This window comes from Rhea pennata, chromosome Z (genome assembly GCF_028389875.1).
Source record: "Rhea pennata isolate bPtePen1 chromosome Z, bPtePen1.pri, whole genome shotgun sequence".
NCBI classification, from domain to species: domain Eukaryota; kingdom Metazoa; phylum Chordata; class Aves; order Rheiformes; family Rheidae; genus Rhea; species Rhea pennata.
The window spans coordinates 81,599,803-81,627,005 of NC_084702.1; the positions used below are offsets into that span (position 1 = coordinate 81,599,803).

A 27,203-nucleotide genomic window follows, 5' to 3' on the forward strand; every position below is an offset into this window, starting at 1 on the left:
TTGTGCAGAGGTCACAGCAGGCCCAGGAGCCGCTCTGAAACCGCGCGGCTCCCCGCTCCGGGGACTGCTTGTGCTCCCCGCCGGAGCGGCCACAGCAAACTCCCTCTCCCTGTCCGCGGAAGCAGAAGGACCAAGACGGACGCACCCTGAACAGATGCTTCTGCCGGGGAAGGGGACGTGGGGAGGTGTCTGGAGCCGGGCGGACAGGCGCAGTTCAGCGGCGAGGCTGATGGCCAGCAACGCGCCAGATTAGCATGGGGTCCAGCAGCTCACAGATTCGGATCAATAGCCCTGCAATCACATGCCAGATGGTTTTGGCAAGGACAGAAATAAAATAGTTCAGAGCAGCTCGCAATGATTATGCCTTTTTGTGCTCCTCTACTCAGCCTATTTGGAGTGGAAATGTACTACTGCACCTTGCAGTTGCAAGGAAGAGCAGAACCCTCTGAAAATGGCTTTTCCTCACAGGAAAAGCGTGTGTGTGTGTGTGTCTATGGGAGAGAGTGTGAGAGTGTACGTGCGTGTTAGTGTGAGGAATCAGTTATGTGAAAGAAGACTTATATGGGGAGCTGGATTTTTTTTCTGGTGACTATAGCAAATAATTTACTATTTTCAGTTACTAGTACATGCTTTACCGAGCCATAATTTCTCCCACATTTAATCAATATCAAGTCTTGATTAAAACACACACACGCACGCACGCACGCAAGAATACGGAATAGCATGTGAGAGGCGGCCGCCGCAGGAGCCCTGCACGGGGTAGGGTCCGCTCCCGCCGCGGCGCTCCCCAGCCTGGACGCGGCGACCCACGCCGCCGGCTGGCGCAGCGGAGGACGGGGTGCGCCGGGGGCCGCGGGGCGCCCTCGCGCCGGGGTGCCCGCGCGCCCCGGGCGGGCCGGCCCCGCGTGGCGGCCCCACGCGCGTTTCCCACCGAGTTTTCGCGCGGCAGCTGGAGGCGCCGGCGGCGCGGCGCGGCGCGGCGGGGACCCCCCGCCCGCCCTTTGACAGCGGATCAAAAGGAAATAGGTCACGCTCGGCAAACCGGGGGCGCCCTGCCCTCAATTACCGCCTCCGCCAACAAAGGCGGCATCTGCGCGGCCGCCGCGGCCCTCCGAGGGCACGGCCGGCGCGGCGGCGGCCGCGGCCGCGGTGCACAAAGCGGCGGCGGCCGCCAGGCCCGGCCCCCCCGGCCCGGTGCCGCCCGGCCCGGCCCGCCCCGCCGCTCCATTGGCGGCGCCGCGGCGGCACCGCCCCGCCGCCCCCGCCGCCGCCGCCGCCGCCGCCGCCGCCGCCCGCTCCGCCCCGCGGGGCGCGGCCGCGTGCGCGCAGCGGCCGCTCTGGACAGCTCCCGCGGCCCAAACAGACGGCGGAGGCGGCGGCGCGGGCGAGGACATGGCTCGGGGCCGGCGCGGGCCCGGCTGAGCCGCCGCGGCGCCCCGCAGCCCGGCGCAGGCCCGGCGCGGCCCCGCCGCCGCCGCCGCCGCCCCCATGGACTGAATGAAGAACGCCGGCGGCGCCTACCGCTGCCTGCCCGGGGCGCCGGGGCCCTGCGCCATGAACCCCGAGATGCCGCTGGAGCCGCTGGGCAGCCTGCACGGCGCCGGCCCCGAGCCGGAGCTCATGGGCAGCCCCAGCCCGCACCACGGCGGCCGCGCCGCGCCGCTCCGCGCGCCCCCGCCGCCGCCGCAGGAGCTGCCGCCGGCGCCCGCCCGGCCGGCCATGGTGCCCAGCATGGCCTCGCTGCTGGACGGCGCCGCCGAGTACCGCCCCGAGCTCTCCATCCCGCTGCACCACGCCATGGCCATGCCCTGCGACTCCTCGCCGCCCGGCATGGGCATGAGCGGCACCTACACCACGCTGACGCCGCTCCAGCCCCTGCCGCCCATCTCCACCGTCTCCGACAAGTTCCACCACCCGCACCACCATCCGCACGCCCACCACCACCACCACCACCAGCGCCTCGCCGGCAACGTCAGCGGCAGCTTCACCCTCATGCGGGACGAGCGGGGGCTGCCCGCCATGAACAACCTCTACGGGCCCTACAAGGAGATGCCGGGCATGGGCCAGAGCCTCTCCCCGCTGGCCGCCGCGCCGCTGGGCAACGGGCTGGGCCCCATCCACAACGCCCAGCAGAGCCTCCACGGCTACGGGCCGCCCGGCCACGACAAGATGCTCAGCCCCAACTTCGAGGCCCACAGCGCCATGCTGGCCCGGGGGGACCAGCACCTCTCCCGCGGGCTGGGGACGCCCCCCGCCGCCGTCATGTCCCACCTGAACGGCGTGCACCACCCCGGGCACCCGGGCCACACGCCGGCGCACGGGCCCGGGCTGCCCCCCGGCCGGGAGCGGCCCCCCTCCTCCTCGGGCTCCCAGGTGAGCAGCTCGGGGCAGCTGGAGGAGATCAACACCAAAGAAGTGGCACAAAGGATCACCGCCGAACTGAAGCGCTACAGCATCCCCCAGGCGATCTTCGCCCAGAGGGTGCTGTGTCGTTCTCAGGGGACCCTTTCGGACTTACTAAGGAACCCTAAGCCTTGGAGTAAACTCAAATCCGGCAGGGAGACCTTCAGGAGGATGTGGAAGTGGCTGCAGGAGCCGGAGTTCCAGAGGATGTCGGCCCTGAGACTTGCCGGTAAGTCCCAGCGCCCGGCGGCGCTTGCCCCGGCGCCGGCCCGCCCGCGCGGCCGCCCCGAGGGCTCCTCGCCTGCTTCGGGGCTGGCTTGTGCCGCCCCGCTCCCCCCGCTGCCATCGCCCGCTCTTGCCTGGAGCCGTCGGGGTTTTTCTCCGCGCTGCGCGCAGCCGAGCCCCGCAGCAACGGCAGCGGCTCCCGCCGGGTCGCCGCCCCTCGGCAGCGCCGCCGCCCGCGGCCGCGGAGGCTTCGGGGGCGCCGACGGGCGCGGCGGGTCGCCCGAGCGGCTCTACGCGGAGCGGCGCGGGGCCGGCGCGCCGCCCCCCGCCGCGGCCCGGCTGCCCCGAGCGGCCCGGCTGCGCGCCCGGCCGCGCGGCGGGGCGGAGCGCGCGGCCGCGGGGAGCGCGGCGGGGCGCGGAGCGGCGCGGAGGGGCCGCCGCGGCCGCATTGTTCCGCGGGAGCGGCGGGCGCCCCCTGGCGCGGCCGCGGCGCGCCGCAGCCTCTATTGTTCTGAAATCGCCCCAAACCGCGGACCGCCGCGGAGCGGAGCGGAGCGGGCAGCGCGGAGCGGGCAGCGCGGGGCGCGGCGCTGCGGGCTGGTGTCTCCGCGGCGGGGCGCGAGGCGCCGCGTAATCAGCCCGGTCCCTGCTGGCGCTGCCGGCAGCGGACTTGTGGAGCCAGGAGAAACCTGTATTCCCGAGGGAAGGGGGCGGAAGGGGGGTCGGGGGCGACATCTCTTCTCATGCCACGGGGGAAACGTCCTTGCCTGGGCGCACATCGGAAACGCTTTAGCATCGCGGTGGCTGCCCCAAAGGAAAGGAAATGTTCGCAGAAATGCCTTTATTGCAGTTTGCTTCACTTATGTTAATACAGGGCTTCAGGGATACCGAATACTTGTTTTCGAAGATACCCGTTAACACATCTGGCTCCCCATTAGAATAAATTATTTATCTCGTGGATATCTAGAGCTAAATGGTAAATAGGCAGTCTGTGGACAGACACAAGTACAAATGTGGTGGTGTGTGTATGTATCCGGCTTGGCTCTCTGCTGTGACAGCGACATGTCCACAAACACTATTTAGAAATTTAGGGATGTTTGCTAGGTCAAGTCCTTCGTCCCTTTATTTATATTAATTCCAATCCGGAGCGATTAATCCTTGCGTATTATTCATTAGCAGAATTTAAATATAAAGCAGGCTTTCCTAAAGGTTGTCTTTCAGTTCAGAGCACTCTCTCCTATCCGGGGGAGCTGGTTGAGGGGAGAGAGGCAAGGGGCGGGGGGATGTCTGTGGTTCATCTGAACCCTTCCAGCATTTCCTTCTAGCCCTTCTGCCATGCTCATGTGTTACTGCCGCTGTGGCCATCGCTCTCTGCGTGATGCTGTGCTTGTTACGGCCCACAGAAAGTGCAGAAAGCGGTCCGAGGGGGTAGAGGGCTGCTTTGCTTTTTGGGGACCAGAAAGCCCCCATGGCAGCTGGGGGAGTTTCCCCCTCCTTTGTTCCTAGCGGGGTGTTTAGCGCTTGCCGCACTCCCTAACCGTGCGTCTTGGAGAGACTGCGAGATGAGAGGCCACTTCCAGCCTCTGCCCCCTTTCCTCGTTCCGTCCTCGGGCTAATTAATGCGTGAGACGTCCTGAGCGACTCGCGCAGACCTCGTCGGCCCAGCCCGGCTGTCAGCGGGATCGCAGCGCTGCCTTGAGCAGGGAGGTAGCGGATGCGGCAAGGCCGCGGGGGCCCCGTCCCGGGCGGGACAAGTGGCGGCTCCTGGTGTCACCCGGCTCCCGGGCTCGTCCGTGCGAGGAGGGTCCGGCTGGACGCGGCGAGAGCGGCTGCGATCGTGCCGCTGGCATTCCTCGGACCGCCTGAACCAAATACACGCAAGGAAAGGCTAGGAAATACACTGCATTTTAGAGGTGTTCCTGTATGAACCTGCAAGCCTTTTAGTTGCACGTTAAACCGAGGCGAGATCTCCCTTTTCGCCACGGGATTTTATTTGTAACAACAAGTGTGTGAAGGACTCGATGCATCTCATAAAAGGCCATTTCTCTCTTTTTTATTTTATTTATTTGTTTATTTATCGCGAGTCCATGGATTGCTTTCTCTTTTGCAAAGTACTGAATGACGGACAGTGGGGTGCAGAGGGTCTCTGCAGGCAGGGCAGCTCAGCACGGGGTGGGGAGGGCAGCGCAGGAGGAAGAGAGACCATGAATTATTGATGGCCGTAATCCCTGCCCGACCCAGAAGTGGAGATGCTGTGGGTTAAACAAGCACCAGCCTGGAGCCTCCAAACGTCTCACCGAGGCGGCTGGGGATTTTTCAAGGTGAAAGAGGCTTTGCACAGCCGCCCTGCTCTGCTGGCTTTCACAGCAGCCCGGGGGGCTGCCTGGGTTTGCCGTCCCTGCCGGGGCTCTGGTTAGCCGCGGCGCAGAGAAATAGGTCTTAAAAGCATAGAGCTGAGGAGGTGGTTTTGTTCTCGTCTTGCAAATTGCTGCTGTCCTTTCCAACACCGCGGGTCAAGAGGGGACGGATATTCAGACCTTTTACGTTTTCTGCCTGACGCAGGTCTCGAGATTTGTCCGCAGCAAGAGCGTCGGTGGAAGGGAAGGGGCTTTGGGTAGTTAGGAAAAGAAAGAAGAAGGTGGCGATAGCGACTGGTCTACAGGAAGCGAGCTTTCGATCAGTGCCACGTACGGCCTCTGCATTAATCACATTATGTAGCCTCTGATGCAAGAGACCACGAGTTAATTGTTTTCACCTTTGCGACAGCGATCGCTTATGGTCAGCTCTCCCCGTCACACACCCCTTTAACCCCTGCCTCTCCCCAGAAACCCCAGACCCAGCGGTTTCCCTATCGTGCCGGCAGCGGCAGCGCAGGGCAGCGCGATCCGCGGGGGGCAGAGCCGCTCCGCGGGCCTGCGCGGCCCCGCTCCGCGGCTCTGCGCGCCCCGGCGGCCTCCCCGCGGCGGGAAGCGCCAGCGCGGCGGGCGCCCCTTCGCCGCCCTCCGGCAGCAAGGGCAGCGCGTCCCGCCGGCGGCTGCCCCGGCCCGCCGGGCCGCCCTTCCTGCAGCGCGCTCCGCGCAGCGGCGGCCCCCCGGGCGGCAGCCGCCGCAGCCCGGCCCCGCCGCTCGAAGCACGCGGTTATGTCACTTTCTCAAACAAACGTGTACGTGGAGGGAAATCGATGCAGATAATGTTTAGAAGATTAAAAGAGCATTAATGCTGGCAACAAGAACATAAACGTGTGGACCCAGTTTCATTGATCTGGAACCTGATCCGGCTTATTTCCAGTAATGCTGCCGGTGCTCTTCCTTCCCAGCACCTCGCTCCCTCCCCTGCCCTGCGGCGCCGGCTCCTTGCCCCTCTCAGGGCCCTGCGGAGCGGGCGCAGGTTGCGCCCGCGGGCCGGGCCCGCCGGAGCCCCCACTGCGGCCGGGGCGCTCGGCCCCGCGGAGGAGCCGCGCTCTGAGCACCCCGCGGAGCTGAGGGGCCCCCCGAGCAACCCGTCCTCGTGTTCCCCGGCGCTCCGCGCGAGGCTGGGGTTGCTTCTCAATCTTCCGCACGTTTAGAAAGGATCATCCGATACTCCCCCGCAGTTTTAATCCGGTTTTGTTTTGGGCTGCAAGTGCCTGCAGATACGATCTCCGATTTTCGCTCTCGCGCGCGCGGAGAGATGCACACACGCTTGTGTCTCTCTGCTCTCTCAGCGCCTTCCCGACCACATTTCGACTAAAATCGGCGTTAACTCCATCACGGTCAGCGCCGGGTTACTTCCCGCTTTGGTTTGTTTGCAGAGAAATGCCGTTTGCTTTGCAATTTCGCTCCTTCAAAACGCGAAGCCTCCCCCCTCGGTGCCCCAGACCTCCCCAGATCGCGCAAGGCGGCTCCGCTCGGCGCGCAGCCGCCCGCGGGGCCGCGGGCAGCGCTGGCTCCCCTCGGCCGCCGCGGGGCCCTTTGCCCGTGTGGTCTGCGGCGGTGGCGGAGAAATATTCCCTGCTGGGGCTTCCTGTGCAGCCTGCTTAATTAGTGCCTATAAATCACACGGGCGTCCCGTCCTGTCTGCGCCGTAGCCCGGGCGCTTCCTTTCCGCGGAGCCGGGGCAGCAGGGCACGATGCTCCCGGCCGCTCCGCGCTCGCCCGCCCGCGCGTTGATCCTCGCCGGCGCGGGGATCCGCCGGCGATCGCGGGGAGGGGGGAGCGGGAAAGACCTTGGTAAATTACCGTCCCTTCGGGAAATTGATTTTTTATTACGGCGTGTGAATATGCAGCTTCACTGCCTCGATGTTTCCTTTCCCTGTGTTCTCCTGCTTAAATCCCTCGGAGCAAAAGGAATGAACCGAAAGTGCTGTCAGATTTCTGAAAACCGTTTGCCCCTGTGCTCTTGCCGTAAGTTTTCCTCAAACGAAACGAAAATGTATTGTCCTTTGAGAGAAAGCTTTCCTCTCCCTCTGGAAACTGTAGAAGAGGGATGTGCTCATTATTTATTTTTCAAATGACTGCGAAGTCCGTTGATCATCTTCAGCCATTTCTGTTCTTGAATTACCGAAATGCTTATAGCAATTTTGTGCAGCAATTTTGTGCATAAAACTGTGAGTAGTACTTGGCACCTCCTATATAGGTGTAAAAAGCTCACGCAGTTCAAATTTCAGATATTATCCTAGTTTTAGCCACCTACAGGAATACAGGCAGTGCATTCTATACACAGAATAGTAGATCACATCTGATTAAATTTTACTTAGATTTTAAAATGTCCAAAATATGTCCTTATGTTAAGTAATAGATTGTTTGCTGAATGCTTTAAAGATACAAGGACAAAATATCATCGTTTGGCATAAAGGCATATGTACAAATGTTTTCAGAAATGTTTAGAGGGAATGATAAAATATGCATTCAAATGAGTGCATGGTGGACTGAAGCAGAGACAAGCAAGGAAGAAGAACCACTAACAGCTGGAAGGATCTCTGTTAGCCGTAGGACCCTGCACAGCACATTGTAACAAGGACTCCGATCTGCAGCAAGAGAAACCTCTGAGAATCTTCAATGGGAATGTCTAGCTCTGTTAAATGCTCCAATTATGCATTGGAAACAGAAAGGTTTTTATTTCTGGAGAGCTGCTATCAATTTCAGATAAACATTCTCCTAAAAAAATAAATAAAACCTCACCAGTCTTCAGATTCTCAGTATATCTCCACTGTCACTTCACCACCCTTGGATCTCACCCCTGAAATCACATAAACCTCTTTCTGCAGCAGGGGAGATGCAACATGAATCTGTGTGTGGTGACCATAAGGCATATGGAAGAAATGGCATGAAACCAAATAGGAAGGACACATAAGTAGCATATTCTTATCTTTAACAAGGAGAGAGCGTGCAGCTACTCTCTCCATCCCCTTGGATACTGCGCTGTCGGTGCACCCAGGATTGGCAAGGCCCAGGCCAGTGAAGCCCAAGGGAGCAGCCTGCCCGGGCAGCTGCTCCTGCCGTGGCAGGGCTGCCTTACAGAGGGCTGGGGCCTGCCGTGGGTGATCCAGCCCAGCGGAGGGTGAGCAGGGCTGTGGCACAGGTCCACTGCACATGCTGGTCCACTGATCTGCACTTGTAGAGTGCTAACCCAGTGGAAAGAGGAGCCCTTTATCGTTTTATGCAGGGCGAGGGAAACCTTTTATATTGATCCAATTGATCCAGTCCTCCCCATTACGGAAACCGCATAGTTAAAGACCCTTGCTCAATAGATTTACCCTTCGTGCTTGCTATACTCTTTTAAGTGGTCTCAGTTGAAGGAGCTAGATGTCTTTAAACCTGTGATCCAAACAAAAGGCAAGGTAGAGAAAGACTTTGCTCCAGGACCCTTTGCTGAATCAGTGGTACTTGTTTGAGACAAGGGTGGGCAAAGTCAAGAGGTAAAGTACTTCCCCCATGGTATGCTCAATTTTCCCCCAAATGATTAATTTCCTGATTGCCCACTGTAGGTTTCCAGCACTGCTGAGCCTGGGCCCAAACCTGCACAGTACTCGCAGCTCTTCTGGCAGAGCAGGCTGCAGGGAGTAAAATGGTGTTAGCAGGGTTGTTCTGTTGGGTCAGGAGAGCTGGAGACAGCTCCAAGAGCCAGTAGGACAGGAAGGCAGGTGGGACTTATATTCCCTAAGGGGCTGTGCTAGCTTGGAGACTACAAGAGGTTCTGGCAGCAGCAGTCTGCCTGCTGCTCCCCCCCCCCACTTCCCCGACTCGGTGACCTCCTAACTGCATGAACTGCAAATAGGGAAACATTTCTATAAAATCTTTATTTGCTCCAGCCCCAGTAGGGCAGTCCCTAAATTTCTACCAGGATGAAAAATACTAATGATCCCTAGGTGAGTCAATGTATTTATCTGCTCAGTGAGTTCAAAGGGCAGAGTTCAACTGTGGTTCAGGTTAATTGAACATGAAACCATGTCCTAATGCCTGTGTTGCCTGCAAAGTACTAAACCTCAGAATATTATCAGTTGGAAGGTGCACCAAATCTATGGTAAGCAAACACAGGAAGAATGCAATTAAAATAACTTTTGTGCTGTAATCTTTTGTAAGCTACCAAGCTCAACTCTGTTCTGAAACTCTGGTTAAAGACCTCTGGGGTGGAAGAAGCTTTTTCTCATCCAGTAATACAGTTCTCACTGAATAATACAGGTCTCACTGACCTGTAGAGCAGCTTCAGCAGTTCAGACTGAGAATCAGTCTTAGAGTAACGTGCTCCTATCAGAGCAGAGCAAAACATTTGTTTACACAATCAGGTTTTGCCTCATGCTCGTTCAGCTCCATCAAAATTATTTACTGCTTTGAAAAGTCAAAGGTTACAACTGGTCCTACTGTACAAACAATGACAGTTTGAAAGCAAGGCAAAAGACAGTCCAGCTAATCCTGTGCTTTGCAGATATCTTATTATTTTTCTGGACTGATCAGCAAAACGCTTGCATTGCTTGTTTACATTTCCTGATTGCTGAATCACGTTATTGATGATTAAACATTTTTGTACCAAAACACTATCAATGATTCATTTGTGCAAAACACGCATACTGACCTCTTTGTATTAGTATTCCTTTGATCGCTGCGCAATTTAGCGATGCTACCTGGGCCAGTGCAGCTCGTATTTGGAGCGTGCTCAGCGGAGGGGTGGGAGGGCCTCGCCGCCCCCGGCCCCGGCCGCGCTGGCCGTGAGTGCCCCCTGCCGCCGGCTGCCCGCGAGCTGCGCCAGGGCATGGCTGCAGGGCCCTGCTGTCACCCAGGGGAGACCTATCCAGCCCAGGCCCTGGAAGCCAAGTCTGATTAAACAGGCATTTACTCGAGGCTGTATCGCGGGTTCCTGCTTGGAAATCTTGGCCGTGTTTCTAATGTTTGCTTATTGCAAGAGCTTGAAAAATGCGTGTTGTCTTATTCTTCTTCTTACACCACCTCCTCACCTTAGCTTGATCTTCCTCCCACAGTGCATTACCAGCTACAGTTAACATCTGACATGCATGGACTGCTCTATTCTTCATGCCCCTAGGCAGCAGAGGGGGCAGCATGGGAGGGGTCTCACTGTGGCTCTTGCAACTACAACCACGGGACATGACCGGGCACTGGCACCCATCACAGAGGGCCTGGCCCAGGCATGGAGGTGATTGTAGTGGGAGAGGATCCCTCCAGTGTGGATGAGCTCTTCTTCCTCTTCTAGAGGAAGATGCACCTGCTCTAGGGCAGTGCTGATCTGTGCCATGCTGCTCTGTTTCATGGGCTGCTGCACACTTTCTGCTACCTGGTAAGCCCCTTTGTCCCAGTGCATTGGAGAATAGTTCAGCTGTGGCCCCTGTGCGAGAAGTGCAGTAGGAAGTTCAGCAGGATGCCTTTCATGCTAGAAAGAAGAGCAGTAGTGGCAAGTAGAGAATAAATGCTGAAGCCAATGCATTTAGAAAAGCGATTCTCTATGAAGGGAAAGGAGAGTGGGTGCACGACGGAGCCCGACGTCCGAGGGCCCTGCCATGAAGAGCAGGGCAGCCCGGCGGGACGCGCCGCGGACCATCAGCACCAGGATCAGCGCCGCCACCTCCGGGCCTTCAGCACCACGGACAACGCCGCGGCGCCTGGGCTTCAGCACCACGGACAGCGGCGGCGGCGGCGCCTGGGCTTCAGCACCACGGACAGCGGCGGCGGCGGCGGGCCCGGCCGCGCTGGGCCGCGCTGGGCCGCGCTGGGCTGCGCTGGGCTGGCGCTGGGCCAGTGCACTAGCGCAGCCTCTGACACCAGCAGACACGTAATTAGTACCTTCAGCGCCAGGAAGAGTCCTTTGACTGAGATTTGCTTGTACTGTAGATGTTGTTGAGGAAATCATAGTTTACAGGGGGGTTGCTGTCATCTGGGTGGCCTCTATCTATTAGGATTCTAGCTACATTTTCTTTCAATGTATTTTGGAGGCTATTTTGTCACCTGCAGATACAACTAAAAATTAAGGCATAATAACATCTGTATTAAGTACATTAAATATACATAAAATTATTTATTAAGTTTGAACTAAATATGCAGGAATCTTTAGATTCTTTGAAAGGTGCTTAGTGGCTTAAAATATTAGTATTCTCTTCAGCTATAGATTAGTGGTTATGTTTGAGCTATCTATGCAATAAATTTTGGTACTACGTTATAAATCATATTTCTCATGTATCAGCTTTCTAAAATAATATCCGTTCTTGTCTTTTTGCTCCATATTGTTCCCAAAGACAATGAAGACATTTCTGCTCTGCATATATTCAAATACCATTTTTTATAAGCAATCCATTTTTATCAGTTTCTTTATTGGTTGATAGAGATAAATCTGACCTCACTTATTATTAAATGTGTCTCTCTCTTTCTTCCTCTACTTCTTTTTTAAAGAAACGGTCTATCATCATAGATTACTCTTTTGGAGGTTTTCTGATCTCAGTTCTTTACTATTCCCTTATTAGATTTTTCAGCATTCCATTTTTTCCTAGCTTCTTAAGATTTGTACAGGCATTTCTGAAATTCAAATGATCTTCTATATTTGAAAACTGACAGAATTCTATTTGTGACAATGATCTTGTAAAGGAGAGAACATTTTTGCCAGAGAGATTATTTTCCAGTAACTTAGATCCTCTTTCTTCCCTTGCTCTTTATAGGGGCATTTTGACTCAAGCTTCTTTTTTCTGCACCATGCTCCCAGTTGGTTATCCTTAATACCTTTTCTTGTATTAAACACAAAACTTTGTACTAGATGTTCCTGCCATCCACCAATTGCAAGTTACTTTTTCATCCCTTCCAGCTAGGCATTACTCAGCTGTGGCAAGCTGCTTGCCAGTATCCTGACACATCTATTCTCAGTCTCCAAGCCCTAAATGTAGCAGACTCCTTGCTTCAGAGAAGCTCCCATGTGGCTGCCTTCAGAGTGGAAATAGGGCTCTGCAGCTATATGGAGGATTAATCAAATATGGAAAACAGGGCTGAAAAGGACTGTGAGATATCACCTGTCCTGACAGCCTAACCCATTCTTCTGTGATGGGGATTTCACGGGCAATCTGTTCCAAAGCTTGGCTATCCTTACAGGTATACATGAATTCTTAATGACTAACTTTAATCTCCATTTTTGTCATTTAAATCCTCTACTTCTCATCTTATCCCCACTAGACGCAGCAAAAAATAGATGTTCCTTTTCTTCTGACAGCAATCTTTTGTATTTAAGACAGCTATCATGTCTTCTGTCTTCTCTAGACAAAACTCCTTCATACTTTGCTCATTGCAAGAGCAAAGAGATGAATGGACAGAGAAAAAAAAAGTCTCAGTGGGACAGACAATACCTTTTTCTGAGGTAAAAGAGTCTGTATCCAGTCTCAATCTTGCAGACTTTTACATAAAAGGCTCACTGATCTGTAGAGGATTTTTGTATGCAGAAATCATACAAATTAGACTAATCTCAAATGGCACAGAGATAAGATCAACAAGACAACTCATTGTAGGTAGAAATGCAATCAAAAAATAAAATGGAATGTTTTGGGGATTTTTTGAACTGTAAAATCAAACTACTACATTATGAAAAAAGGGAGCTCAAAACACTGGTAAATGCTCCACAGAGGAATTACTAGGCAAGCAATAGAAGCTGGCAGTTTCCCAAAACACAAATTGTCTCTGGGACCAAAATATGTTTAAGTGAGCAGGGAACATATGTATAAGCAGTGGTGATTTTCCAGCAAATCTCATCTTGTCATAATGGAGATTTAAAAATGAAGAGCCATACTGAGGCATTAAGCTTTGGCAAGCAGCACATAGCTGAAGAGGATAAAGGAAGAATATAAGGAAGTCTTCCTCAGAGAGACCACTTCTCCTCCTCTCCCACACATCTTCTTCACTACTTTCCTTCTCTGTGCATATCATGCCAACTCATTCAAGTGTTCAATATTTTACTTTTACTAGATGGAGTACCTAAGCTGCAATTTACATTGCGTTTCTCCCCTGCAAAGTGCCAAAGCAGTGATAGAAAACAACCTAGCTTAAATCCCTACTTTCAGGACCTACCTCAGCAGTGGACTACCTTATCCTTCTTGGTTTTTTTTCCTGATCTCTTCCATGTTAACCCTCTTCCCTTCCCATGGGAAGTGCTCCAATGACTGGTTTTCATGACTAATAGTAAATGCTTTTATCCTCGGAAGTGTGGAACTTGGGGCAGGATTTGTTCAGGCCTGTGGGCACAGTCTAGCTAAAGCAGATTTTGCTGCACCTTTGACGTAAGTCTGATGGTCTAGCAGAATGGCCTGTCAAAAAGTGGCACAATAGGTGACACCACTTATCATACCTGTGGGATGCTACATTTAAATGCTTTTATTTTTGCCAGTTTATGTCAGCTTGCGTTTCTCAAATCAGTTTAGACTTCAAAATGGGACAAGCATATTTTTGCCTTGTCAACAAAGATTATGCAATTGTGCAAGAGGCATGTGTCAGTCTTCCTCTGTGGCCTCCCCCTTCTCTCCTCACAGTGTTACTTGGACCCTTTGGTCAACAAGAGCCTAATTTCACACTGAGTTGGAGGTCTCAAAAATAACTATAGGGAGTTCTACTCATTTTTGTGGAAACAGGAGCCTATGTAGAGAAATAAGACCTCGTAAGTGCTTGAGCTGAAACAAAGCTATGACATGAATTTGCACCATATTAGATGATGATTGCATGGAAAGAGAGCTCTCTTATCTGATGTCTCTACAGATCTCAACTGTTGAAAAAGGTACATTAAGAACACGTAAGCACATCTGAACCAGAAGTCTGTTGGAAATCAGGCTGTTCATTCTGCAACCCATAGAACTGCTTGCTTGTAAAGAGGGTTGAATAATTAGCATCAGAGGATGCTCTCTGCCTAGGTCACAGAAAAAGCAGCTCTGGGGTTGCTCTGCAGAAGCTGCTTCAGTCTATGGTTAAAGCTCACGAACCACTTGGTGACAAGGAGTACCTTTAAACTGTATTGTGTGCTCACCAAGCCTCCACCCGTTCTTGCCCTGGAGTGCAATACATTGGCCCCACCCCATCTATTATTTATTATTCTGTATTAATGATGGATGTATATTACAATAGTACTTAGAAGCCCCTGTCAGAGATGCCACATTGAGATAGGTGTAGCAGTATCACACAGGAGGAAGCAGTCCCTACCCCACAGAATTTACAGTCCAATTCCAGCTATCCAGCAGATTTACAAGAGATTGGACAGAAGTAACTTGAGATCTGCTACATGCCAGAAAGAAGTTTAGAAGAACAAAGGTTCAAAATTCATTCATCTTTCCTCCTCTAACAGCTGAAGGATGCAAGCACTAGATATAGAAAGGGGTCTTATCCATGATAGAGTTAAGAAAGAGAAAATTTAGGTTGAGTACCAACAAAAGCAGTTCCTGACAGGAAGTATTTCTGTTGTGTGATTGTTTCTCAGGGCCTTGTATCCCAAAACAAGAATCATTGCATACCAAACATCTTGCATTTACTGGAGGGCTTACTGGGATGAGCAAAGAGATCTTTTCCACTAACACTTGATCCCTCTGAAAGAACAGAATTAACACTTTGTACAACACTTTTCATCTGTGTGTGTATTCTATTTCTCTAGATAAATGCCTTCGGAGGGCATTCATAGGGATTAAAAAAGTCAAGAGGGTTTAGTGCTTGTGTGTAGCAGATGGAAATAAGCAGATAAATGTGCACTGGCTGCGCACCCTAACAATGTGATTATTTGCATCTTCGTTCAAATTGTTTCTTGCTACATAATGATTTTGTACACAGTGGAGTACTTAACCTAATTTGTATTGATCTCAATTGCTTTCATTTGTGCATACTTAATTCAGAGAGGTAATCAAATTGATTTTTGAGGCCTAGTTTTTAAGAGATTGTAGTAGCACAGATATACAAGAGGTTGCTTTAAGTGAATCATATCAAAAGAAAACATTTTAAATCTCTGGAAAATGTTTTGATGGTCATTTCATTGTGTTCAATATTACTAACATAATTAAATTTCTTTCACATTGAGTTCTCTCTGAAATCAAATTGAGAAACATTTTTTAGTTCCATCAGACAGATAACTTGGTTTAGTTGACTTTGTACTACACCCATAAGAAACAACATATAAGAGATCAATATTCATGGCTTATCCTTACAGACAATAGAGAGGAATGACTTACTGCTGGATTAAAAGAATATTGTTTGCTGCTTGACTCCTTCTTAGCATTTACTTATTTGTTTCGTAGTTTCAAAGTCACTTTTGCTGTTATAGTAAAAACATCATAAAAGTGATTACTCAAGGTCATCAGCAGAAAGAGGGAAGAAAAGTTAACATGAGAAACTGCAGGGAATCAAACTGGGAGGTGACAGAGACAGAGAGACTCTCTTTGCAGTGAAAGCAGATGATAAAGTGTGGCCTTACAAAATTCTAGACTGTTAAATAGTCCTCCAAGGTATCTGGTAGAAACGCCCTTGCTTAATTTGTTTAAAATTAGAGATAGCTAATGGATTAGAGATGGAGTGATGTCAGATGTATACTGGAGTTTTGTTTGTGTAAGAAGCAGGACTAGCACTGTGTTTGTGTTTCCTAGTACATAGTCACTCAAGTTGTTCCCTTAAGATGTTACCAGTATCCAAAGCAAAGCAGTATCAGGTTCTCATAACAAAAAGGAGATGGGTTTGTAGCCTCAGAAGGTCCCTCTGTGCCTGTCTTCTGGGGTTTGGTGATTTTGAAGCTGTTGTTGCCAAAGTAAATCTTCACATAAGTATTTCTTGTCATTACTGGCCAGCTCCAAAATTTCTGGAGCTTCACTGCCAGGACTTTCCAAAGCACTGCCTGTTGTAATACTATTTCATTGGGACTTGGCTGAATACTTCTGGCAATGCTGTCAGTCACAGTAATGAGCACCTTATCAATCCATTTTTGCCAACATATGGCAAAAGCAATTCCTGTAAAAAAGAGTAGTCTTTCTGTGTATGCGTAAGTAGCTAACAGAAACTAATACAGGACAGTGCACGAGACTATGCAGTGTTGCTTGTGGGTGACTGAGCACTGGAACAGGTTGTCCAGAGGGGCTGTGGCGTCTCCATCCTTGGAGACAGTCAAAAGCCATCTGGATGCGATCCTGTGCAACATGCTCTAGGTGAGCAGGGTGTTGGACTAGATGATCTCCATAGGTCGCTTCCAAGCTCAACCATTCTGTGATTCTTTGGGCTTTGTAAGGCTGCTGTTATGTACTATGAGTTGATTCCTCTGAGCTGCACATTATTGCAGCTATTAACAGTGGAGCCAGCAGGATATTTTCAGTTGAGAAAAGTTTCATTAGACAAGGCTAAAATGTCTAATCTAAAATGTTGCACTTCAACCAGCTTTCACCAGACCTGTGGAGAACTTGCCCTGGATCGGGGGTCTCATCCCTCGGGGTGCCCGAAGCTGCTCTCATGGGTGATGAGCCACTCCAGAGCTGGAGGGTGGAGGGTCTCCAATGCCAGGGGTTTACTCCCAGTGTACAGTGCTGGTGGTGCTGGGCACAGCGGTGCTGGGCTGCTCTCCCAGCCTGGGAGCATGGCCACCATGTGAAGATAGCGCTCTTGCTGTGGAAAGGCAGGAGGGGAGGTTCCCAGGGACATAAATCTCTCTTTTCTAACAGCTTTACCCAGCAATATTAATGGTACAGTCAAATTTGCTCCCTTTTGCTAATAGTTGCCATATATTCATTTTTAATGACTGGAGTTAAACTTCACAATACTATAATCTTTATAAACTGAAGTTTTAAAGACAGTTTATCAACTGAAATGCTTCTAAATATTTGTCAGGATTTATAGCTATTTGTAACGCATGGGCTGGCTACATTTCTGGAAGAAATACCTTCCTTCTTTGAGGAAGAAAATGGAAAATAAGAGTTATTGTTGCTGAAAGTAGCACTGCTGTTGCAGACAAATGGACTATTGGTGGAAACATTCAATTTAATGATATTCAGTGACAAAAAAATTAAGCTTAAATTAGAAGCCTGTGAAGGAAACCAAAACCTAGACAGGTTTGCTGAATTAAAATTGAAAAAATCATCAACTTCATGCAGATATTTTTCAAGGCCGCATGTGTTGGAACTCATGCAATGTAAATTAGTCACTGGACTTCCTGTTTGTGCCAGGTTTTGTAATTGCTTTCCAGGTGGTACGGTATTCCTTTTTTTTTTTTTTAATGTGAATTGTATTGAAACCTATTAAATGTAGACAGTTTAGAGCAGATTTTCCCTTAGAGGATCACAAGTGTGTCCCAAGGCTCGGGGCAGGTGAAGGAGGGCTCTAGCAATCTCTCCTAACTTCCACCAGCTCCAAGGGGGGTGTCCAGCTGGCAGGAGGCAATCAGTCCCGCCCGTAGCGGGCACCTGCCCTCTGCTGCAGACAGCGTCAGACGGCTCGCTTTTCCACGGCAAATTATGGACATTACCGATCTCTGGGGCTTTAGTCTAGAGATCACTCGTAAGTGTATTTATATAAGGAAATCATCAAACTCTGCTAGTGATAGCTTCAGCCTTCGTAAGTGCTCAGCGCCGGCACGGGGGTCAGGTCCCACCTGGAAAACCTTCCCAGCGCCGCTGCCGTGCGGACGAAAGAGGAGCCCCAATTTCAATGCGTTCGTCTCGCTTGCTTTCTAATGCTTTTAGCAAAATGGTGGAGGGATTATATTACTTTAAAAAGTATTGCAGTGTGTTGTGGTTCCCTTTGCCTGGTATTAGCGATTGTTGCAAAGGATTTTTAACTGACATTTCACTGAATGCTAAATTCTGTCCCAATTTCTGGCAAGTGGAAACGCGAGGATATTTGGCAGTGACGTGGTTCTGTGAATACCTCGTATTTTGTACAGCAGCCACAAGGAGTCTAACAAAATGTGAGTTATGCTGATGGTGGGCTTTGACTGGACGTATGAGTCTCACAAAACCTTTCTGTTCTTTTGCTGCAAAAATAACCTCCTAAAGCCATTTAGGGGGTGAGAAAAACACATAGTGGAGAACTCTAAAGATGTTGCAGAAGTTCTCATTGTTGACTATAACTTCACCATAACTATAAATGCGAACTCAGCCATCAGGATGTTATTGCAAAGGGAACATCAACAAACTGTTTCACTGGCATATTTCATGAATGCTAAACACTCACAAAAGGATGGAGCTGGGATGAAACTATTTAACAACTGCTGTAGCTATTAGCAAAGACGACTGCCTGCTCCTGCCCTCATTTTCTCTGAGATCTAGCAAAATATTCCAGTGTATGCTTAACCTCAGGCTTGCAAACACACTGATTAAAGGCAGTGAAGCATCTTGCATATTTAAAGTTGAACTCATGCTTAAAGATTTAACTGGATCAGGACGTAGCCACCTAGCAGCCACCGTCTTTCTTGCAGTTGCTCCTGGTTTTCAGCATTGCTTGTGAAATCTGTACTGGCGAAATCTGAGTGTTAGTACTAGGTTTTAACATATCTATACCTGCAAAAAAGCTGGAGTAAGTAAGAAATCACTAGAGTTTATTATAAAATTTAATCTCTGTAATTCAGATCACTGAATCTAAATATTCACCCTCATGGAGAAGAGTCTTATTTAATGATGGGAACTGCAGCAATTTTGGGGCTCATTGCACTTATCTCCACCTCACCTGGGTAACCTCCTGCCTCTGCATGCTTATTCTGAATGCTATTTTTGAATTTCTAAGCAATTCCTAACTCTGTAAACACAACCGCCTCATCATTTTTAAAGCAGCTTTTTTTTTTTAACATTCCTTTATCCTGCAGTTTTTGCTGCAGGATAAAACTGTCCTTATTTAAGATAGGCTGTCCCTCTTTTAGGGATGTAATACAAAGGCTCTGATTCGGCAGAGTGATGTTATGTTTTTAAACTAGTAGCTTTCCATACAAGTGAAAATTAAGTAAAGCAAAACTGAATTTGTTTCTGAACTTTATCTATATTGTTTCTATGTAAAACATTTTAGTCTAGGGTAGCAGAAAAGGGATGAATCTTGTGAATCTTTTTTTTCCCACTGTTACAGCTTTCAATTATTTTTAATTATCTATTTTCTTCCATAGAAAATATTTAGGATTAACTGCAGTTACTATAATCAAGTTGTTCTTAAAATCAAGATGGCTGCTTCCCTTCCTTCTGCTGTGAAAATGTCTCTCATTCCATAGGCGGGTTTCCTAGATAATAAATTTATTTTATTAGAGAGCTCACTCCACTTTTTCTTTTCTGATAAATGCATGTCAAGGAAAACCGTTTGCCCTTATGGTTCCTTTTCAAGAGCAAACTTAACAGTTAAGGAAAGTATTTACCGAATGCATTGAAAAGCACATACCTTTGCATTATTTATTATTAGTTACCAATAACTGCAATACGCAGAGTATCTCTGGACATAAATTAGTGATGTTAGGAAATACTAGAATCTTCCCAGGGTCCTGGAAACTATTAGAAACTGCAGCAAAAATGCTGGAACTCACCACATCCCTGGTCTTGGCAAACCATGACACTGGCTTTGAGACAAAAAGACTAAGTGTAACACTGAAGGGAAGAATCTGGTGTAGCTGCACTAAAACCTGCTTTTTCATTGTAGACGTGCAGTAGGATATTATCTGGGGATGGTGTGATCTGGTAGCTCGGAGATGCAGAGGAGGCTTCAAGGAACGGACAAGGCAGCAGGAGCATGGGAGGGAAGAGGAGATTTGCAGAGAGATGCAGAGGAGAAACACCGACTCTCCGAAGGGCGTGGGTGTAGGACAGGGAATCCCCAGGAGATGACCTGGGACAGGGCTAGAGACACGCAGGGAGGAAAGCCTGCACGAGGAGGGGCCTGGGAGGAGGGAGCAGGGGTCCCCGTGCAGACAGAAGGAAAGCGGAGACTGGGAAAAAACTCACTGTTTAGCTGAAGAGTCTTGCGATGGGAGATGGGAAAAGAAATGGAAAGCAAACAATGTTCCCTCCTCTGGAAAAAAAAAAACACACAAAACTCTCCGTCTTTAATGTACGGGGAGCCCTGCCCCTGAGATGTTTGCTGGGTGGTACGGCAGAAGTAGGAACCTTGTTTAGGAAAATTACATTCTCCAGTTGTCTCTCCCTCACTTGTACAAGGTGATTTAAAATAGCCTCAGTTTCAAGCAGTATCTTTAAGGATTTCTGATTTGACCCCTGACTGAAATTCAAGCATGTCAGGAAGGGTTTAGTCCTGTTTGTTTCCCTAGAACTGCATCATTTTACCTTAATTTTGAAGCCAGCAGGTCGGTAGCAGGGATCTCTGGCTGCATCTTGCCCTCACTCCTTTCTGGTCAGTTTTTGGAAAAGAAGTGTTGTATCAAAAGTGCTGCGATGAATTGTTCTTTATACACTGGCTATGAGTCTCTGATCTACACCAGTTTAAATCAAGAATAGTTCCACTGTTCTCACTAGCGTGAGACAAGGATCGAGATCAAACTTGATACATTCACCAAGTAACTCAAAAGAAAAGTAAAATTAAAAAAATATATAATTCCAGAAAATATTTGGGCTAGATTTTGCATGAAAAGTGCTACCCAAAATGAAGCCACAATTCAGTATTGCATATGACCATTCAAGCAGGATAATATCCAGAAAGTTCAAAACTATCTGAACACGGAGGAGAGGATTTGGTGAGAAAAGGAGATGGGATGAGCAGGCGTTTGCTTACAGCCCTGTGAAGGCAAAGATACCTGAATAACCTGTTACAGCAGCTAATGAACCTCATGGAATGATTTTCCTAGCATCTAACTGCAAATCTGTATACTGCAAATTAAACTAATTATTTGTTGTCCTTCTCTAGGTAGGCATAGAGAATAATGAAGCATCATCCTCTCCAAAACAGTCTTGTGTATCACCCCTCCCGCCAGTCTTTGCTTTTGCTTTCCGGCACACACAAACCCAGCCCTTCCCGTCCTCCCTCGTTTCTCAGCTCTGTGCCTTCTCGTTGACCTCCCCTCGGCTGGTGCAGTAGGCTTCCTCTTGCCTGAGTCTAGCTCACTGCAGGTGTTTACATCTAAGCTAATTGTGTGGACTGTTTTTATGGTCAACAGACTGAAATCAATACAGTCGTGTGCAATTCATCTCATCTCAGACTTGGCTTGAATCACATCCTAAAGCTGCCTGTTTCTGTTCGTTGGCCAGCCCAACCGATAACTCGGGTGCAGATGTCTCTATTCTGAGTGTCAAAAGTTAGGCGAGATGAATCGTCCCTCTGATACCCAAAACTGGACTTATCAATCCAACAGAGACCTCACCGATGCCAGCTGGAGTTAAAATAACATTATTTCTTTTGTCTTTTATACAGCGCTTGTCCAAACCCTTTCCACAGTGATGCTTGCCTTTCTCTTTCACTTCCTTGCAAAACTCAGACTCAGTTTGTGAACCGCTATAGTCCCAGATCGTCCTATGCTTGTCCAAATCGATTTTTCTCCACTTTGAATCTGTATATTCAATTTTCCTTCTTCTGTATGTTTTTGTTCCCATCTGTAATAATTACTGTCTTGCTCACTTTGGAGCATTTCTCCAGCCTATCTAGATCATTTATATATATATATATAAAATATATATATATGCATAAAACATATTATATGTTATATATGTTACATATTATGTATTATATGCCCTCACTTTTCAAGGAAGAAAAATAAAAATTGCCAAATGTGTTATGAAATAGATCTCTACCCCTCCCCCCCACCAAGCCCCGGTCCCAGCAGGGCCCCGGCTCGCCGTGGGGTGCCAGGGGACGTTGCAAGGGGCTCTGCTGTAAATCTGCTCCTGGGGCACACGGCGCTAGTAGAAAGGAAGTGATGTTTTCAGATCTTAATTCTAAAAGCATCCTCATTTTACATTTTGGCCAATGTGGTATTTTTGAGTGTCCTGATCCTGACCTTCCTTTTAGAGACAACTCTCCTGCAGCCACTTAAATTTCACGGCTGAAAACTGATGAAAGAGAAGGCTCGAGTTCAGCCAATCCAACAAAATACTGCAGTTCCCCACACAGAACCTGCGAAATATTTTTGCATGCACAAACATAAGCTAATCCAGCTGAGTCAGGTTCACCAAGGTGTCATACTCAGATGTACGTAGATGAGTATTTTAGCTACCAGCAGTTCTGGAGTCTGAATTTTACTTTTTGACCCAGGTGCTAATTTCAGATTTTAGAGCTGTAGAGTTTTTTAATATGGCTGCTTAAAAATCTGGCCACTTATCAATTCGCTCTACTCATTCTGTCCCAGTACATTACCTAATCATGTCAACATATGGATTTTTTTATCTTACTGCCTGTGTAGACAGCCTTATCAGTCTATTTTTAAACCTGGATATGCTTTGGTGGTGGTATTGGTTTCAGCACTTGATGTTTTCTTTGTGCTAATAAATACAGATCAGCTCTTAATGCTGATTTTTTTAAGCTCCATTAGCATGGCCTGACATTAGCGCTGCCGAGGTGGGGCCGCCTTCGCTGCCCGGAAGGCGGTGGTGCTGGACGAGGAGCTTCTGGCCGGCTTTGCCTTGCGAGACGTCCCAGAGAAGCGTTACGCGTTTACTCGCCCACGTCAAGCGGTCCCTGGTGCTGGGCTCTGCAGCCCACAGAATATATCGTGATTATATCTCAGAAACGAGAACATATCTCAGGTTTCTGGACAGGTCAGGTGGCTCCATGCCTTGAGGCCACCCCTGCAAGCCCCTGAGGCCTGCTTTGGCTGGGCATGGCTGGCGAGGCACCCTGGGCAGGTTGAGCGGTCTCTGCCTCCAGCGAGGCCGGAGCGGGCCGAAGGGAGCGGTGCCGGGGGCGGCGGCGCCGCGGGACGCGATGCCGCAGCTAAGCCCCAGGGGCGGTGATGTCCATTAGGAAGCTTTACCTGGTTTCTGGGCCAATGCTTTTTTTCTGGGTGAAAAGCACCATGAGTGTGTAACAGACCATAACGCCCGGTCCCTACAACGCCAGCCAGGTTCATTTAAGAAAAATTAGAAAAAGAAGTACTCGAGCATCTTCTGCAGAGCAAGACGAGGGCGGTCCCAGTGCTTGGAGGCAGAGCTGCGGCGGGCGAGCGGCGGGAGGGCTCGCCCGCTGCGGGGGGCGCGGGGTGCTCCCCGGGGAGCCGCTGCCGTCCCGAGCGCGGCCGGGCAGCGCCCAGAAGCTCTGGGGGGCTTTAAACCCCGCACGCCAGCTGTCTGCTGCCCTACAGCGTGCGGGTCTGGGCTGGCTAGAGGTGGGGGGAGCCGGCTGCGGATTGTGCTACAGCCCTGGCCTAAATAGCAGAGATGCTGCAGTTTCCTCTCGGAAAGATAGGGTTTCACTCCTTCCCATGGCCGTCCGGGACAGGCCACGTGCACATGGAACTTCCTGAGAACTGTGCAACTTGAGACGCGCTACGCGCTCCGGTTATTTCCGCGCGGGCAGGATGAGCGGTCCCAGGGCCGAGCGCTGCACTTGGACGCGGGCGGGCTGGGCGAAGGGGCAGCACCGCTCCCCCGAGGAAGGGCAGCTCCCGCCCGGCTTCGGCAGGACGAAGCGCTAAGGCGAAGAGCTCGCCCCGAGCCTCGTGCCCCGCAGCGACGTCCCCGCCGCACAAAGGCGTGCTGTCTGTCGGGCAGCAGGCGCAGGCTCTGCTCCGACCGGCGTCTCCTAACAGGTGTCTGCGAGGTGCCCGGTCGCTTCGCCCCGACCTGCGTGATAGCCTGAAGTCACCAAAGCCGGTGGCCGCGAAGGTGGCCGTCCCCCCCGGGAAGACGTGTCGCTCTTCCTCCCCAGCGCGGCTGGGTCATTCCCCCTTCTCCCCCTTTTTAGGGCACCCCCCTCCCTGGCAGCACGATGCCTCAGAAGGTCGTGTGGACGTGGGTGCAGCTGCCGCGCGCCGGGATGCTGACCCTGACCATCCCCACCGCTCGCTCTTCCGAGGCTGGCGGCGGCCGGCAGGGACGGGCAGGGGCGGCCGGGGACCGGCATTTCCGTCGGTGCCGAGAGTGGCGGCAGTGGCAGCTGGGAGCTACCGTTGCTGCCCGGCGCGTGTGGAGATACTAGCCAGGACCTGGCCTATGAAAGCACTTGTTTGTCCTGTGCAAACCTTCTGTAAACCTGCTGTTCCTTCTGCTTTGGGGCTCTCTCTTCTCTGGAGGAAGGATGTCAGCTAGCAACAGGGCAGACTCGAGCTCTTTCAAAGCTTTTAGCAAAAAGCAACAAAAATCAAACGTCCCAACGCTTCAGAATAAATAAGAGTTGGAAGAGTTTCAGCAGTCAGGAACACTTAAGCCCTATTTTCCACAGCCTTGGGGAGCAGTAGACAAAGTTCGAGCTGCGCTCAGGGACGTCAGTTGGAGTTCAGCAGCACCTTCCAGCGTGCGACCAGCGCCCTTCGCCCGTGCCATGGCGGTGCTGGTGCCCCTTGCTCCCGCGGCCCGCGGCGCCGCTAGCCGTTCCCGTGCCACCACAGCGCTGCCTCTCTCCACGCCGTCCAGGCCGGCGGTGCCGAGGATGCGCCGCGGCCGCGGCGCTCGGGCGCAGAGCCAGGGCGCCTTGGTGCGCTGAAGGCAGGGAGGAATCGCGGGGTCTCGGCGGACAGGAAAACGGGGGTGAGTCAAAATGCAGGCCAACGGATCACAGCCGTCCCCCTTCAGGTTCCTGGTAAAAACCTTCTTTGGAGGCTGATTACCCCGGGCTCAGGAGCGCGCGCGCGCTGTTTGCCTGTCTGCGGAGCTCCCGGGAGCCCTCGGCGTTCCGCTTTCGGAGGCCTGCAGTGAAAGCGGAGCCCTTCGCGCGCCTCGGCTTTGCGGGGCAGTCCGCGCGGCTGCGCGCCTGTAGCCCGGGAGAGCTGCGCCAAGTCACCGTGGAGCGTGCTACCCGCACCAGCCTAATGACGTAATCTTCCCCTTTTTGCATTTCTGAGGCCTAATTACTCAATACAGGTCATGTTTAGAAGCTGGCTTAATCCACATAAACCTGTACTAATTCACCACTAAAGATGGAGAGAGCTGTTGCCAGTTCCTGCACTTTTCAGCTCAGCGAGCAAAGCAGCCAAAGGAGATAGTGCCGTAAAACGTGTTCTGCTGAAAGAGGCCTCGACTTCAGCCGAGCGGTGCCCGCGGGGCGCGGGCGATCAGCCGCTTGAGCCAGGCACCGGCTGCTGCAGCAGGCGCCGGGTCACAGCGCGGCTGAGGTTGGCCGGGACCGCTGGAGATCACCTAGCCCAGTCCCCTGTGGTGGGCAGAGACACGAACGAATGGGCAAACCCCCCCGGAAGCGTCCGCAGGGGTGTGCTCCTCGGGAAGCAACCGGGGGAGGGTCCGAGCGGAGCAGGGCACGGCGGGGTGCCCAAGCGACCCGGGCTTGCTGCCCTGGGAGCTTTGCGGGTTGCTGGGAGTTTGGGGGGGGGGACGCTGCTGGAGGACTGCGAGAGCTCGCTGCTGGGGAGGCAGACCGCCGCCGCGTCGTGCGGCGGAGTCGCTGGCCGTGGCGGTCAGAGTAGCCTCTCCGCGGTCGAACAAGGGCGAAGCGGCGCGGGGAGCGTGGGCCGGGAGAGCCCGCTCTTTGCCTCCTTGCCGGGCGCACGTGGCCTGTTCCCGGCGGGTCTCCGGCGGCGCGCGGACCCTCTGGGGCGCAGGCGGCGCCGGGCAGCGGCGGCGAGGGCAGCGGCAGCAGCCAGAGCCCCGAGCGCCTTTTGGCGGGGAGGCGCCAGTTCCCCGGGGAATTCCTCGCGCGGAATTACGTCCGTTTGCCGGCAGAGCAGAGCGGGACCCGATTGCTGCTGATTTCAAACGTTCACCCGGAAAGCGTGCCGCGGAGCCCCAGCGGGAGGGTGCTTTTGCGTTGCAAATTTCCTAGCAAGGGAGGGGGGTTGCGTGCGTGCCCGGCCGGCGCGCCGCTCGCCCGCGTGCCCACGACGCGGAGCCGCGATTCCCGCCCTCAGCACCGCGCCCGCGGTAGTTCTCCAAGCACGTGTTCGAAACGGCAGGTCAGAGGAGAGACTGTCTGTCCCGAAATATGGATAGAATATTTATTCGAAATGCATGAAACATCAATTTCCACCTGTATTTCCTCAGTGCGTCGGTCCTCTATATAAATTACCCAGATGGTGTAACTTGCATTATAGATTAGTGGCCTGTACAGTTTCATTAAAAAATAATAATCTGGAGTTGTTATTTGTTATGGCACATGAGAAGTATCTGCAAAGAATTAATCTTTTTGTTAGCTATTATGAAAAAAAAAATACCTGCCTTTCGCATTTTCTGTCCTAGGCTGGCATCAGATAGTGGGATTTTTAGTCCTAACGTTAGTGTGTCAGGAGAAAAACCTGTTTCTCAGATGGGGGCTTTATAGAAGATGTGGAAGATCTCAGACTTCTGCACTGCCCAGAAGGGGCAAGTGACCGCGAGGGCTGTAGCTCAGCACGGTATCTCGGAGAGATGAGTGCGCACGGGACGAGTGCTCATCATTGCCGAGAAATTACATGCCCAAATGCCTAAAAAATAACTGCCAGTCCAAAATCATTAGTAATTTCTGAAAATTCCTGTGTTTTATACAGAAACACAAACTCACCATGTACGTAATTCCCCGTAGAGGGCGGCCGTGGGGCTCGTTCCCGCCGCGATCGCCGCCGCCGGCGGTTCGGCTGCGGTGGCCACGCGAGCACCTCGCGTTTTTAGGCGGTGAACCGTAGCCGGCGACTCGCTGGCGACGCTGCGGCGCCCCGGGAAGCGCAACGTCCCACGTCCCGCGCGCGCCTCGGCCGGCGGTAGCCACGCACGCGCTGATCCGCTCTCTCTCTCTGTCTCCTTCCCCGGCCACCCCTTCCCCCAAGCGTGCAAACGCAAAGAGCAGGAACCGAACAAAGAGAGGAACAACTCCCAGAAGAAATCCCGCCTGGTTTTCACCGATCTCCAGCGCAGAACACTTTTCGCCATCTTCAAGGAGAACAAGCGTCCGTCCAAAGAAATGCAGATCACCATCTCCCAGCAGCTGGGCCTGGAGCTCACCACCGTCAGCAACTTCTTCATGAACGCCCGGCGGCGCAGCCTGGAGAAGTGGCAGGACGATCTCAGCACGGGGGGCTCCTCCGCGGCCTCCAGCACTTGCACCAAAGCGTGA

General features: G+C 51.7%; 1 protein-coding gene across 1 annotated transcript; it reads left to right on the forward strand.

Annotated features, from left to right (window-relative positions):
- The first annotated feature begins 1,497 nt into the window (after positions 1–1,497).
- ONECUT2 (one cut homeobox 2) lies at positions 1,498–27,203 on the forward strand. The gene is made up of 2 exons (XM_062600086.1): positions 1,498–2,632; positions 26,917–27,203. The coding sequence occupies exons 1-2, from the start codon at positions 1,498–1,500 to the stop codon at positions 27,201–27,203; spliced, it is 1,422 nt and encodes a 473-aa protein (XP_062456070.1).